The sequence below is a fragment of the Papaver somniferum genome, chromosome 2, assembly GCF_003573695.1.
Source record: "Papaver somniferum cultivar HN1 chromosome 2, ASM357369v1, whole genome shotgun sequence".
Lineage (NCBI taxonomy): Eukaryota > Viridiplantae > Streptophyta > Magnoliopsida > Ranunculales > Papaveraceae > Papaver > Papaver somniferum.
In genome coordinates this window covers 83261190-83276939 of record NC_039359.1, presented here as the reverse complement: position 1 = coordinate 83276939, position 15750 = coordinate 83261190, and the positions used below count along the sequence as shown (strand labels likewise).

Genomic DNA, 15750 nt, shown 5'->3' with positions numbered 1-15750 from the left:
ATAATAAGTATTTCGATCACCCTTGTTGTTGATCTCTATTTGAGCCTTTTTACGCCTTATTTTATTCTCTAACCATAAGCTTCTGAATGCCTGAACCCTCTTGTCGATCTCCAGAGCCTGTGAGAAATTCCAAACCCAAACAACACCCTTCTCCAAATAACTCCTTTTGTTAGCAGCAAGTGGCAAATAAAGATACCAGTTTTTATAATCCACTTAATAGACTGATGATGTACTACTAGTCTGTCCACACCAAACTGAACTTCTCTCTACTTTGTGTTTGTCTTGTTCTTAAGACTTTGATGTATGTTCATCAATTCAGAGTTAGTCACCGAGTGAGACATAATACTAATAGGACGACGAAGAGATAGATAGGGACTGGGATTAGGGAGGGAGACCCTGTATGTATCTGGTGAGTGAAAGAAAAGAAAACGAACAAATATGGAGGCAGTATCATCATTACTAGGGTCTGTTTTTTGTGGTGCTAGTAGTGAATCAGCAGCACCAGCAGTAACTATAAACAAAATCAATATTCATTTACCCAATCAAATTGTAAAGCCATTTTTGTTCTTCAAGCACCAATCTCTTCTACTGGTGATTTACCCCACTTTCAATTTTTTATTTGAATTCAAAAACAACCTTCTTCCCCCTATTTAATTTCAATTGAAATCAATTACTGACAAAAGATCCTGCAACCCATCTCTATTAACCAACCATCAGCAAACCATAATTTCTTCATTAACGATGAAAACAGAAATCAAAAAAGACATGCTTACAGAAACCTAAAATCGATGTCGATTTGATTAGTTTTCCTGAAATCGAACAAGTCAATCCAGATTTGGAAAAACATGAATATATGATTTGATTATTTGGCTTGAAACAAACAATTCTTTCCAGATCTGAAAGAATACGAATGGATATCGAATGGTAACCTTTTCTTTCTCTCTTTCAGCTGCTCTGAAATTAAAAAAAAAAAGAAAAACAGTTTATCCTTGCAGAAAACGAATACACAATTTCAGAAACTGTGGGTGTCTAATAGGTCCGCGCCTGAACATTTCTGGGCGTGGATTTCTTAGTGTAAAAAATCTGAAAACTGGATGTGGTAGTAAGTTTCACATTTTACTTTCCTGCTACTCCTAACAAAACTTCACTTCCCTTCCCCTTAGTCTAGTAGTTTCTGGCTCTGCTGCTATAAGATAATGAATACGTTTGACAAATTTGCCAAATTTCCTTTCTGGGATTTCCAAGTACAGATTAACCTTCAACGTGGTACTCATCCAGCACACATTCTTTACTCTTTTGGGGCACAAGTATAATCAAACATTCACGCCATATTAAATGTGTTACTTATATGCTTTAATTAAGAATCCTTATAGTGCAACAAAGACTTCATGAACTGGCCTACAATAACATCTAAGTAACATTTGCTATTGCCCAATGATCTATTTGACACATGCTGAAGAAGATGCAAATGCCCACTCATATCCACACAAACAAGGTGTTGTCAATACGTTTAGCTTGACAATTAAAAGTAGAATCAATTTAAACAGAGAATTATTTCTCACAAACTTCTCTGTTCAGAAAAGTATAACTTTGAAATAAAGCTGTACGTAGGTAGATAATATGACAAAATTTCACATTAATTATGGTTCATTTCACACTTTATTTAACAAAAACTGGTATCTTTGTGCAGTAAATAACTTAAAAGCTAAAAATGAAGAAGTCTTCCCCACACAAAAAAATGAGGAACTAAATTAAGTAAATCCCAGCTTGGAATTTTGTTTTCATAAAGAAAAGCATTTACAACCGTCTATAGGTTTTACACACAGGAGGATTGAAGGGAAGGTCAGGAAGAATAAGAGGGAAAGTTAAGATATAGAAGACAGCCAAGTTCAGGGAAGGCCAAAGGGTTGGCTTTTGCATGCATTCGTAATGCAAAAGTGACCCAAGAAAAAAACTTATATCCATCATGGAAGTTTTATCAAGATCCTTGATACTTGTCTTTCTTTTAATAGGTTTTGGATTCTCCAAACCTGTAGTTTCATTACCTTTTGGTTTGGGTGATTTATTTGGTGGTGGTTTCGGTGGCGGTTTCAATGATGGTGGTGATGACGCTCGTGTTGCAGAAGAACTATATACAGAAAATAATGACTTTGATACAAATTATCCAGGTTCATGGGAACTTGCTTCTGAAAATTCAGGTGTTTCGTCCATGCATATACAATTGCTTCCTAATAACAAAGCTATCATGTTCGACGCTACCGTTTTCGGTGAAACTAAAGTCCGACTGCCTGGCAAATGTCGACCAATTCCTAACACAAAAGGATTAATGGATTGTACCGCTCATGCTGTTGAATTCGATATAGAAACTTCTGAGATCCGACCACTTACGGTTACGTTTCCTTCCTCTCTTTTTGTGAAAGTTTTAATTAAGTCTTATCATGCATAAATAATTTACGATCGCTCTTTTGATAATTCTAAATTTATGCTTACATGCATGGTGCAGGTCATGACCGATACATGGTGTTCATCGGGTGGTATGGCTCCGGATGGGACTCTGATCAATACAGGTGGTTGGGATGAGGGGGGTAGAGCTATAAGATACATGAAAGCATGTGAAAACTGTGACTTTACAGAATATCCTGTTGCGCTAACCGGGATGAGATGGTACGTACATTCTTTTAAAACATGCTTAGAATGGAATTTTTATGCTGCCATGATGCCAAGCTAATATTTGGTATTTGGTTGAGCAGGTATGCTACTCAAACAATGCTAGCAGATGGTAGCTTCATTGTAGTTGGTGGTCGACGTATGTTTAACTATGAATTTGTACCAAGGCCAGGAGTAAATAATGTCAAGAATTACGACCTCCCGTTGCTCCGTGAGACAACAGATCTCGCCGAGAACAATCTTTATCCTTTTGTTCATCTCTCCACAGACGGAAACCTCTTCATTTTTGCTAACACTCGATCGATTCTGCTCGATCCTAGAACCCAGAAAGTCATTCGTGAATTCCCCGTCTTACCTGACGGATCTAGAAACTACCCAGCCTCTGGAATGTCAGCTCTTCTCCCAATCAAACTGCACGGAGAAAATGCTGATGTGATCCCAACTGAAGTAATGGTTTGCGGTGGTGGAGATCCTAATGGGTTCGATTTGGCTTTTAAGGGAACTTTCTCGCCTGCATCGTCAAGCTGTGGAAGAATTCAAATAACAAAGCCTAATGCTGCATGGAAAATGGAAAAAATGCCATCACCAAGAGTAATGGGAGATATGTTGAACCTTCCAAATGGAGAACTCCTTATTATCAATGGTGCGAAGAAAGGTGTATCCGGATGGGAATTTGCTGACGAACCTAATCTCACGCCAGTTATTTATAAACCAATGAAGCCTAAGGATGAGAGGTTCATCGAACTTCGACCAACAACTATTGCACGCATGTATCATTCAACATCGGCTGTACTACCTGATGGTAAAGTTCTAGTTGCCGGAAGTAATACACACGATGTCTACAAGTTCAACGAGAAATTCCCAACTGAACTTCGGGTTGAGAAATTCTGGCCACCATACTTGGACCCAATGCTCAACGCCAAACGACCAGAGATTACCTCAGTGTTGAACGCTCAGAAGTTCCAGTATGGAGAGGAATTTACATTGAGGATTAGATTGCGTCAATTGCCAGTACTTGGTAAGAAAGACATTAAAGTGACAATATATGCTCCACCATTTACAACTCATGGATATTCAATGAACCAAAGACTTGTAGTTTTGGCTACAAAGAAGGTCGAACCAGTGTTTCCAGGAGTTTTTGAGATCTCAACTTTGTCACCACCCTATGGTGCAGTTGCTCCACCAGGTTATTATCTTCTTTTTGTCAATTATCGTGGAGTTCCAAGTAAAGGAGTTTGGATTCAAATTGGAGCTTAGAAGTATGCACTCATCTTCATCGATATATTGTAGTTTGTTTTCAATTTTTGGTTAATTTTCTTGATATAACTTAACATTGTGAGCTTCATTCTTCTCCCCTATATCTTTCTTTGTGATAAAAACATATGGACACGACTCTTTTATTGTAGAATCATTCGACTCTTTTTTTTTCCAAGGCTGCCGGAGGTTACTAGTACCAAGCTACAAAAAAACACCCTTCAATTGTATAGAATTTGAAAATCCTTATTAAATTTGGTCATCCATGTAACAGGCTTGTTTTTTCTATCCCATTTTTTCCTTTATTATCATATTTGGGGTGCAATGCCACACAAAATGGCCAAATGTTGCCCAACTAAAATTTCAAAGTTAATAATTTTGGGAAAGCGAAATTGTCCAAGAAATGCATCAGCATTATTCTGGCCTCAGTGATAGCTTGTCCAAATACAGAAATAAAAAAATGTTTACCAAAAAAATATAGAAAACCAAACACTCTCTCTCTACGCCCTTTCTTCTCCCTCGCCGAAACCCTAGCCGCAACCTCCCCGCCTGCTCGGATTTGGTCCAGATCGACCAAATCCGAGCAGGATTTCTTTCACTGTTTGGATCTATTCTTGTTTTAGTGGATCGAATTGTCATTCCTTAGTCTTTGAGAAGTAGTTTTCCCTTTTTATATCCTTCCCTGCCTTGGTTTCGAATTATTGCAAGTCTGCAATTCCTTATTCTTTATCCATTATTTACTCAAGATAAATCCATATTTCAACCCAAAATTTCTTTTTAAACCCAATCATTCAAAATCATGTAACCATTTTCCAGATCTAAAAAGCTTTGGTTGCTTGTTTCTGTAACAGCAATAGATGCTGGTTTTAGTAGGGGAAGCGGTGGTTTTGATTGATACTGGTGGGTTTGGGTTCCTTTGGTGGTTCTGATTTTTTTGATCAATCCTTTGATGTTTCTGATGGCTAGTTCCAGCTAGAAAAGTGGAGCTGATTATACTGGATCAGTCTTCTTATCGTTCTAATTCGGCGAAGTGTGGTTCGATTTAAGAGATAATCGGTGGTGTGATTGGTATGGTGCCTTTTCTCGGGTGCAACGGTGAAAGTGGAGGTGGTGCAGAGGAAGATGGTAAAGTTTGGGAGCAGTGGCGGCAATGATGTGGACAGAAAACTGCGATAGAGTCTGTTGAAAATTTAGGGTTCTAAGTTGGGATGGGCTAGTTTCGGGTAAAATTATTTGGGCTTCATTGGATTCGGTTTGTAATTCTGTATGTGGGCTCTTACACTGATGAGTTTCTAATTGTAAGAACTATGATTTTATTTTAGGCATACCAAAAACTTTCAAGGCATACAAAATAGTTTTCCCATCCTAGGTGACCTTATAAGGGGTGTCTATTAGGTAGTTCAATTACCTATATACTCTTGAACCTAAGATCAAAAAATAAATTATCCTAAACATCTCTTCTTCTTCCTCCAGCTAAACCACCTTTCTTTTCTCTCAGATTTTTTTTCATCACTGTAATTAATTATCGATTCGTGAAAATTTGATCATCGGTTAAATTGAACTATATAATGAATCGTACAAAGAAAAAAGAAAACGTCAGGTGTTCTAAATCCTCTTCTAATCCATGAATTAAAGAAGAAGAACCAATTGAAGATGAAGATGTAAAAATTATAATTAAACCGGAAATTGAATCGGAAATTCAACCATTTGAAGCTCCAAATACTGAAATGAGGATAAGAAGGTATTCCCTACAAACTCAATCTTTTATTTGTTGTTTTTCATGGATTGAATGGGTTAAATTGCTAAAAACTTAGGGTTTTTGAGGATTACAGTAGCGGGTTCGGTTGATAATTGAGTTGAGTTTTGAGCCGAACTGTTCTTGGAATTTCACCCTGAAAGTGTCTATGAACAGTTCGGCTAAACCGTAAATGTCAATTTTTAGCCGAACCCCAAAATGTATATTGAATACCTCCTAGAACAGTGTCAGGTTCGACTAATACCTTGCAAACCTTCCCGGCCGAACCTGAGAAGTGAAATTTACCCCAGGTGGTTGTCAGGATCGGCTGACTCGATTAGATCACTTTCAAGCCGAACCTCTCTCTGTAAACACTTCGAAAATATTGATTTGCAGGCTCTAGGTTCGGATAGCGCGTGTTGTTGAGTTATCAGCCGAACCTTCTCTTTGCTTACTCAAGTTTTTCGATCTTGTTTTGGCCATAACTTTTTCGTCCGATGTCGGAATGACCTCATTCTTTTTGCGTTGTGTTTTTCTTTTCATTCTCTTGAAGTTGAAGATAAGATCTAATTGATTTCAATGAGTTTAATATGGACCTTGGTATTCTCCATCATTAGACTTCACTTTCTTAACACTTTTAGTAATTTTCACTTTTTTTGTTTGGTTCATCCTATGAAAAGGATGCACAATAGAAAACATATGTAATAAAAAGCCTAACCCCTAAATGTGTATGAATTTAACTGTTTCATGGAAAATCAGTATCATGTTCGGTTGATGTGATTTTTTGAATATGAGCCGAACTTGGAAAAATATATAGTTCGGCCGATACGATATTTAGAGTGAGAACCGAACCTAACTCTCAGGAATAAGTTCGGCTTGTTATTAGACTTTAATATAAGCCGAACTAGGATCTTGCAAATAGGTTGGAAGTTGGAAAATGAAGGTTCGGCGTATAACATTAACAAATTCAGCTAGCCGAACTGTTCATCAATTTAGTGGGTTCAGCTTATATTTTTAAGCCGAACATAGTCCTGGTTCGCCGAACCATGATGAAAAATACAATTTTTTGATGATTTCAAGCTACAAAAGTGAGATTAAACATAAAATAGAAGTGTACATGTGTGTTAGAAGCATTGAGTTCCTCATCAATGTATTCATCATATGGATTTGGCTCATAAAATTATCATCTTGAGTTTGAGTTTGTGTAAAATCATTCTCACAATCTAAGAAATCAGCCATTTCTGGATCATTGTTGTAGTTGATATGTATTTTCCTAGGTTTTTTAGATGAAGAATGACCGTCCTCATCCTCAATTGAATCAAGAAGAAAAATTTTCTCACTTTCTCCTTCTCAATAAAAATTTTGATTTTTTTCCCCAAATTTTTTCATCTAAACAAACCTTTATAATTCTGAAAATTATCTTAATCACTGAACAAAATTTTTAATCACTAATCCAGATTACTAACACTAATACGTAAAGGGTAGATTTGTCATTAATTTTTTTTTGGTTAAATGGATTTCTGATTTTATTATTTCACATCCTTTTTTGTCTTTATTCAGTATGCCTAATAAGATTTCATTATGCCCAAAATCATAGTTCAACTGTAAGTAGCATTGTTATGTAGTCTTTGGGCTATTGGGTATGCCCTTTTTTCTGTAAAGGTGCATAGTTGGTTATGGACATATGTTCATTGGGCTTTCTTACTTTAATTAGGTAAGTATAGCAATTTGCTCACCTTTGAGCTGGGAATGCCCTTTCATTGTAAAAGGCGCATGGTGGATGGGGAACTTTGTTTTCCATTCTTGTCTCTTATGTAACATCTAGTGTTTCTCTAATATAATTCTTTTCACCGAGCAAAAAAAAAAAAACTTATTAAAAAATTTATTATTAAAAAAAGAATTAAATATGAGAAAAATGAAAAGAAACACGTCCATCGATGTGCAAAACTAAATTGCCAAGTTGCCAACACGTTTGTATGAAAATGGTACGTGTTTCTATTTTACCATTTTCTTCGTCTCCTGCACGACTAATTCCTACTCTCCACCGCGAGACAGCTTTAATCTTCATTGAACCTGAAAAATTGACAGTAACTCAGAGCTTTACTGGTGGCTGGTGCATACCTCATCCAATCTATGACTTTGCCAAATAAAAATAAAAAAGTGAATAATGATCAATATTGGCCGTCCACTAATCAAATTCCCATCCCGTCATCTCCTGGTAACTGGTTCAGAGCATTGTATCTAATTTTGATAATCACCACCATTGCATATACAAGTTCAGTCTGCTGCATCTGGGTACAAAAGAGTTGCATATTCATTCAGCAGTTTCATACTTGCATGTAAAAAGAATACTAAGATGCAGCTAATAACCAAGGTCTTACAAATGATATAGTTAACCCCTGAGAAGCCGGACACTATTAATTCTTTGTCAATCGACATCAAACTAAAATTAACAAAATCATGAAAACTGGTCCAACTAATTGATTCTTCTACCAAAAAAGAAAATAATAATAATTGTTAGTTCAGTTTTTCATTCTATATAAACTCTGCCCTCAAACAAATTTAAAACCATCCAAAATTCCCACCTTAAGAGTCATAGTTGTACTATTGCCTCTAAGGTTGGAATCATGGCAAGGAATTCACAAGCAATTTTGTTGGCTCTCTTTGTCTGTTTGATTGGTTTTGATCATCAACACTCTCTGGTTGTTGAAGCCAACTTCTGGGATACCACCTTTATCAACTGGGGAGCTCATCATGCCAGTGTTTACAACAATGGTGACGATATGCAACTTGTTTTAGATAAAAGTGCAGGTAAATTGCATAGCAAATATAATTCACAACTATCATCGCTATCATACTACTACTACTATGAAACTATCTTGCATTAGATGTTTTTCTATTCTTTTACGGCAAGTCAATGAGATTGCCAAACCATACCTTTTTCAGTTTTTTCATATTATTAATCCTAATAAAATGCAATTTAACATCCTAAATATGGCAAAGGTTAGATGATGCAATATTTGGTGAACATCTGAAATCACCCTATTTTATTAGCTTTCCTGTAATAAAATTCAGTCAGAAGTGAACATCCTTGTTTTTCATTTCTTCAGTAAAGGGTATATATTTTGTATAATTAACTTTGCACATAATTCCTTCGCTTTTCAGGATCAGGAATTGAAAGCAAGAAAGAGTACCTCTTTGGTAGCGTTGAAATGCAAATCAAACTAGTATCTGGGAATTCTGCAGGAACTGTCACCGCTTACTATGTAAGTACTTAATCATTCAGAGACTAACTGCACAACATTGAACATTTTAGACCGCAACCAAAGCACTAAACTTTATTGAATTCAAATCTGCAACTTCTGTAGTTTTGAAACCATAGCCGAGCAAGTAAGATGATATCGTTTCAACAACAACAAAAAAATGCTAAATATTGATTTCATATTTATACAGCTTTCTTCCAAGGGTGACAAGCACGACGAAATTGATTTTGAGTTCTTAGGTAATGTATCAGGAAAACCTTATATCATGCATACAAATGTCTTTGCTGAAGGAGTTGGAAACAAAGAACAGCAATTCTACCCTTGGTTTGATCCTACCACTGACTTCCACAATTACACCATTCACTGGAACCCAAGCGAGATTGTGTAAGTAAAGTGATAACAACTATATATACCTTGCACTAGTTAACCATTCAACAATTTTGGTTCGACCATTTCTTAAGAAAACTAATAAGGGTGGTTTCAGAATTTTCAGTAAATAGGGTTTGCGCCTTTACAGACCTGTAAATTTCAATTTCTGCAGAATGACAGTATTCACAGCATGGATGATGATCAAAATGAATGACCTCTTGTTATTGTGTTCAGGTGGTTCATCGACAGTATTCCAATCCGTGTGTTCCGTAACTACGAGTTCTTGGGAATTAAATATCCAAACAAGCAGGGTATGAAGGCTTACAGCAGTTTATGGAATGCTGATGACTGGGCAACTAGAGGTGGGCTTGACAAAATAGATTGGAATAAGGCACCCTTCTCCGCTAGATTGCGAAAGTTCTCACCAAGGGCTTGCACTTGGTTTGGACAAGGCAGCATTAGCTACTGTAACTCAAAAGATAAGTGGTATACTTCTTCTGAATATAGCAGCCTGAATGAGGCTCAGAAAGGTCAGATGAAATGGGTTAGAGACAAGTATATGATCTATGACTACTGCAAGGATGGTAAAAGGTTCAATTGGAACGTGCCCCGCGAGTGTTTTTTGCAACAGTCTTAAAACCGGCATCTTGAATTCCTATATACAACGCAGATGTCTGGTCCATATTTTTATGCGAAGAATAAACCCATGGGGTCCATAATTTTTATATTACATTTTTTCATTATTGTTTTAACCGTTTTTTCACAAGCATCCTATAAAGTTCTTGTATTATAGGAGTGAAAATTACATATTTTACTTTGTTTTCACAAGCATTCTTCCACATTGCTGCATTGCGGCAGGGAATACTATACCACTTACTATTTTTTACAATAGCTCTTCTATATTCTTGCTCTGATGACGTGAATGGTAAAATAGCAACTAAGCAATGTGTTTCAAGTGCGATTCAGCACTCTGTTACCAGTATTAAAGGAAAGTTTCTCAGGTAGAAAGATGCTAAGACCTTAGTGATTGCATAATTCATACGGAATCATGCTTCATCTACCCCAGTTAGACCTTCTCACTTCTCAGCATAGGGAACTTACATTTATTCTGTAACAGTTACTCCCTATTTTTTCAATCGTTTGGTCTTAACAATTCAATCAATTTGCAACTGGTTCGTAGGTCCCAAGCATTTGATAGTGTCATACGATGTCTCTAACCTGTCTCGCTGCAATATGTGGCGTTGGCTCTAGTTATCAATTAAGTAAGCAATCAAGAGAAAAGTGTGCGAGCATGATATTTCAAGAGAAAAGTCATATACCGATTTCCTATCAGAATTCATATCTAAAAGTAGTAGAAAAATCTCCAAAATATAAAAATGTTGTAGAAAAAGAAGAAATAGAAGAATAAAAATACCTGTAAAAGAAGCTGGCGAACTGGCACCATCTGATAACATCACATATAACCTACTACAATCTGCAAGTTCATGCTTTCGGCCACTGAAAACAAGACGTTATCAAAGCCTTAAGGAAGGTCAGCACAATTAGTCTGTTATTGATCTGTCCACTAAGAGGATGAATTGTCAGTACTGAACTAGAACTCCGTTTATGCAAAGTTGGTGGAGCATATGTTATATAACGTTCGTGTAGCCTCCAACGGCCCAGAAATTTCAACTCTAATGGTGAAGGAATGCTACACCTTTCATAATAATACACTGCATTGTTTTCCAAGGATTTCTGTATTGAATGGATGGCCGAGCTTAGTAATTAAACACTCATGGTCTGCATAAATATCAGATAAACCAAAGGCTTGAAATGAAAGTTATAGCTTTGATCTAGGTCTGCGCAGAGTTCAATTAAACAGATCAAAAATGAAATGGAATAACTGATTTAGAAAATATGAAAAAATGTGACTTGGTATTGCAGGTAAATTACACACAATATTAGAAATGGGTTCATAAAATTTCACAGAACTATCACTTAATACAGCAAAGAAAGTAGCTGAAGCTGATAAATTTATCAAGAAAGGGACTGAATATTGCCAAGTTAAGAGAAGATGAAACCAATTTTGTAAACAACCAAGTAACTGATGATGAAGAAGAAGTGAAAGAAGAAGAAATTTCTTCTTTAGCTTTTGATCCGAGCAGCCTTTCTCATTACAGATGAGATTGGTAATTCCCCATACCAGACCAATAGCTATCATTTTCTCAACATCTCTCATCTTCGTTTCTCTTTCTGTGATTTTCTGATTTCTCAGTGCAGAAATACAAAGGGGTTAAGGGGGGTTCACGGCTCAGTGATTTTGGTACGGCCGTATGGGACTATTCACTGTCGTTAGTTGGCAATGGCAACCTTACTTTTTACTCCAGGGCACCCGATTTTTTTTTTTTTTTTTACTTTTGTTTAAAGGATAACTACTTTATGGGAAGAAATCATCTTTGCTGATTTTATGAGAACCCAATAGCAGCCTGAATGAGGCTCAGAAAGGTCAGATGAAATGGGTTAGAGAGAAGCATATGATCTATGACTACTGCGACGATACTAAAAGGTATAATTGGAACATGCCCCGCGACCGCGAGTGTTCTTTACAATTTACAACAGTATTAAAACCAGCATCTTGAATTCCTATGTACAATGCAGATGTCTGGTCTATATTTTTATGCAAAGAATAAGCCCATGGGGTCCACAATTTTTTACTTCACATTTTTCATTATCGTTTTAGCCATTTTTTCGCAAGCATGCTACAAGTTCTTGTATTATAGGAGTGAAAATTACATATTTTACTTTGTTTTTTACAAGCCTCTTCCATATAGCTGCATTGCAGCAGGGAGTACTGTACCATTTACTATTTTTTACAGCGGCTCTTCTATATTCTTTGTCTGATGCTATAGATGGTAAAATTGCAACTAACAATGTGTTTCACGCGTAACGATTCCACACTCTGTTATAAGTATAAAGGAAACTTTCTCAGGCAGAAAGATGCTACAACCTACAACCTTAGTGATTGCATAGTTCATATAGAATCATGCTTCATCTACCCCAGTTAGACCTTTTTAGCATACGGAACTTAGATTTAGTCTGTAACAGTTGTCCCTATTTTTTCAATTGTTTGCTCTTAATTCAATTAATTCGCAACTGGTTCCTTAGGTCCCAAGCATTCGATAATGTCATACCAAATCTCTACCCTGTCTAGCAGCAACATATGGCTTCGGCTCTAGTTATCAAAGACCAGTATCTTTTCTATACATAACATAAATAAGCAATCAAGTATTGACCTATTCAGAATGATCTAAACTTACTCGTATGTTCAGACCTCTGATAACTAAACCAGAAAGCGTGCAAACATGATAATTTAAGAGAAAAGTCATATATCATTGGGATTTTTAACAAACTGCCACACTTGCAAATCCCGATTCAAGAAAATGCCACCGTTTTTTCCAGAGTTTATTAAATGCCACAACCGTTAGTTTTTCCGTCAGGACCCACACACTTGGTCTTTTTCGCTGACTCGGTCAAAAGAATCTTTCGTGATTTACATATTTACCCTTGAAAACCCTATTATACTAGTCATGGGTTCACCGTCTTTATCACCGGTAAACAAAAAAAGAAAAGAATAACAGGAGGAAATGTGTTGCTTCCGTGAATCATTTTTCAGAGCCTACAATGGGTATTTGCCAGGGTCTATCAAGAGCTTTTATATCTCGACTTCCAGGCTGAAATGAGTTCGAAATGCTGAGCAGTTGATGGAGTTTGAAGACCAATTAAACCAGTGAAGATAATGGTCTTGTTGGTTGATAATTTGGACTGGATTTGGAGATTTATGATTGTTGAATAGTTTCTGAACTATGGGTTTGTTGTGAATTGAATTTGCAGGTGTTTCAGTGAGTTTAGAAGCGCTAGAAATTTCAATGTTACACCAAGATGAGAATGGCACATTAGGTGTTCGATAAAAGTCCTAAATGGATTTTTCTTCACCTCTTCAAGCTCAGTTTCTACCAGTTGAGCCTGTGTACAAGGGATGTTGCTGAAAGTTGTTGAATAGAAGATGAGTTCAACTCGGATTCGAGTTTTGAGTGATTTTGGGGATGAAATTAATATCGAATTGAATTTTAGGGTTCAGTGAAGAACATCCTCAAGGAAAGGAAGTTGATGAGAACAAGGGATAAGAAGACACTCCTGCTACTGCCATTGATGGTACTTGAGGAAATGATGTTGCTGTTGATATTATAGATGAACTGAAGATAGGTTTGAGCTGGAATTGCAGGTGTGTTTTGCAGTGGTAGTTGCAACAGAATTGAAGGTGGTTTGTGCTTGGTTAATGTCACAGGAGCTGCAGGGAGTTGTTGTAGGCTCTTGAGATGAAGCAAGAGAAAATGACTGCGATGGTTGGTGATGAATTGCCATGGAACTGAAGTGTTGCTATAGAGTTCCATGGGTATTTGGTGACTTAGATGAATGCTAGGACAGGTGACATGACAGTGTTGATGCTGGAGAGTTTTACTGGTGGATGTTGCAGGTGCAGTGAACCCAAGAACAAGGAGGAATCGGTGATGGATTACGGATGGGTATGATGCTGTTGAACTGGACATGGCGAGATTGCAAGCGAGATGAGTAACAGATTTGCTGGTAATGAAATTGAATTGGCACTGGAAATGGTATGAGGAGATGTATGTTTATGAGATGAAATGGTGCAGCTGGTATTGTTGCCGCTGCAGTTTGGTGGTAGTTCTGATGTGTTCGCAGGCAGAGATTGTTGGAAATGAAGAAAGGAGGTTAAGCCGGTCGTGGTCCTGGTGAAGATGAGTATGCCAGATTACAGGGTGATGGCTGGAGTAAATGGAGTTGAGATGTTTAAGCAGAGATGAGCTGTGACAGATTTGAGGGTGTATATGTCTTTTACTAAGCTGGATAAATGCCACCTATGCACTAACTGATGGCAACATTTTTTTTGGATGGAAAAGGTCAAACGTGTGGCATTAAATAAACTCTGAAAAAAACGGTGTCATTTTCTTAAACTGCAAATTGGAAGTGTGGCACTTTATTAAAATCCCCTATATCATTTTGCTATGAAAATTCCTAACAATTATTAGAAGAATTCCAAGGAAAAAAAAAACAGTGTAGAGGAATAAAAATACCTGTAAAAGAAATTGGTGAACTGGCATCATCTGCTAGCATCACATATAAAGTCCATGCTTCTGGCCACTGATAACAAGACGTTCTCAAAGCCTTAAGAAAGTCAGCACAATCAGTCTGTTATTGATCTGTCCACTAAGAGGATGAAATTATTGTGTGCTAAACCACCCGTTTTACGCATAATTGGGTTCTTGTGAAATCCTACCTTCAGGCTTCCGCGAACATACATTGCATTATTTTCCAAAGATTTCGAACATTCATTGGTAATGGTCTACATATTGATCAGATAAACCAAATGCTTGGAATGAAAATAAAAGCTGTGATCTAGGTCTACGCATATTTTAATTAAACAGATCAAATTGAAATGGAATAACTAATTTAGAAAATTTGAAAGAAAATGTGACTTGGTATTGCAGGTAAATTACACACAATATTAGAAATGGGTTATAAAATTTCACAGATTCATAATTAGGGTTCATTACAAAACATCAAATCCTGAAGAACATCACATGATACAAATCCAAACACCTAAAACAATGAAAAAAGTACCAGAAAGAGCAAAAGCAATACGAGTCTCTTCACCAAGAATCATAGCTGAAACTGCAGTTGCTGCAAAAGTTGTTGCATTTGTAACTGGGACAGCTAAAGAAATAGGACTATCACTTATATAGCAAAGAAAGTGGCTGAAGCTGATAAGTTTATCAAGAAAGGTACTGAATATTGCCAAGTTAACAGAAGATGAAACCAATTTTGTAAACAACCAAGTAATTGATGATGAAGTTTTGATGAAGAAGATGAAGTAGAAGAAGAAGATCTCATCTTCTTTAGCTTTTGATCCCAGATCAGAGCACCCTTTCTCATTACAGAATTGGTAACTCCCCATACCAGACCAATAGCTATCATTTTCTCAACATCTCTCATCTTCGTTTCTCTTTCTGTAATTTTCTGGTTTCTCAGTGCAGAAATACAAAGGGGTTAAGGGGGATTCACGCCACGGCTCAATGATTTTGGTACGGCCGTGCGGGAGTGATCACTGCCGTTAGTTGGCAATGGCAGCCCTGCTTTTTACTCCAGGGCACCCGATTATTATTCTTTTTATTTTTCTTCGAAGGATAACTACTCCAACAACCAATAACCAAAGCCTTTTAGTCCCGAGCAAGTCAGGATAGGGCTAAAGATATTATCTCGTGAAGATTCTACCTCATAAATAATATGGCAAAGTTTCTACGCCGGCTCGTCTGCCCGAGTAACCTATACAGAGACTGTAGTAGATTCTTGGCACATTTTGTGTCGTGTTCATTTTGGCATAGAGGATGGAGTAGTCCCCAAATC

The 15750-nt window shown here is 36.9% G+C and overlaps 2 protein-coding genes and 1 pseudogene across 2 annotated transcripts; 2 read left to right on the top strand and 1 right to left on the bottom strand.

Annotated features, from left to right (window-relative positions):
- The first annotated feature begins 1820 nt into the window (after window positions 1-1820).
- Window positions 1821-4099, top strand: LOC113348220 (aldehyde oxidase GLOX1-like). Its single transcript, XM_026591926.1, has 3 exons — window positions 1821-2389; window positions 2504-2664; window positions 2751-4099. The coding sequence occupies exons 1-3, from the start codon at window positions 1967-1969 to the stop codon at window positions 3922-3924; spliced, it is 1758 nt and encodes a 585-aa protein (XP_026447711.1). The 5' UTR covers window positions 1821-1966; the 3' UTR covers window positions 3925-4099.
- Window positions 4100-8249: 4150 nt separating this feature from the next.
- Window positions 8250-9925, top strand: LOC113351510 (probable xyloglucan endotransglucosylase/hydrolase protein 26). Its single transcript, XM_026595479.1, has 4 exons — window positions 8250-8467; window positions 8822-8922; window positions 9110-9303; window positions 9523-9925. Exons 1-4 carry the CDS (start codon window positions 8284-8286, stop codon window positions 9923-9925), a joined length of 882 nt encoding a protein of 293 aa, XP_026451264.1. The 5' UTR covers window positions 8250-8283.
- Window positions 9926-14851: 4926 nt separating this feature from the next.
- Window positions 14852-15339, bottom strand: LOC113353640 (annotated as a pseudogene).
- Window positions 15340-15750: the final 411 nt, after the last annotated feature.

What these genes read in the sequence shown, in the direction of transcription:
- LOC113348220 (XM_026591926.1), top strand. Translation starts at nt 1,967, where the DNA reads ATGGAAGTTTTATCAAGATCCTTGATACTTGTCTTTCTTTTAATAGGT. An exon ending in CTGAGATCCGACCACTTACG is followed by an intron (nt 2,390 to 2,503) that starts GTTACGTTTCCT and finishes TGCATGGTGCAG; the next exon opens with GTCATGACCGATACATGGTG. An exon ending in GCGCTAACCGGGATGAGATG is followed by an intron (nt 2,665 to 2,750) that starts GTACGTACATTC and finishes TTGGTTGAGCAG; the next exon opens with GTATGCTACTCAAACAATGC.
- LOC113351510 (XM_026595479.1), top strand. Translation starts at nt 8,284, where the DNA reads ATGGCAAGGAATTCACAAGCAATTTTGTTGGCTCTCTTTGTCTGTTTG. An exon ending in GAACTGTCACCGCTTACTAT is followed by an intron (nt 8,923 to 9,109) that starts GTAAGTACTTAA and finishes ATATTTATACAG; the next exon opens with CTTTCTTCCAAGGGTGACAA. An exon ending in TGGAACCCAAGCGAGATTGT is followed by an intron (nt 9,304 to 9,522) that starts GTAAGTAAAGTG and finishes TATTGTGTTCAG; the next exon opens with GTGGTTCATCGACAGTATTC.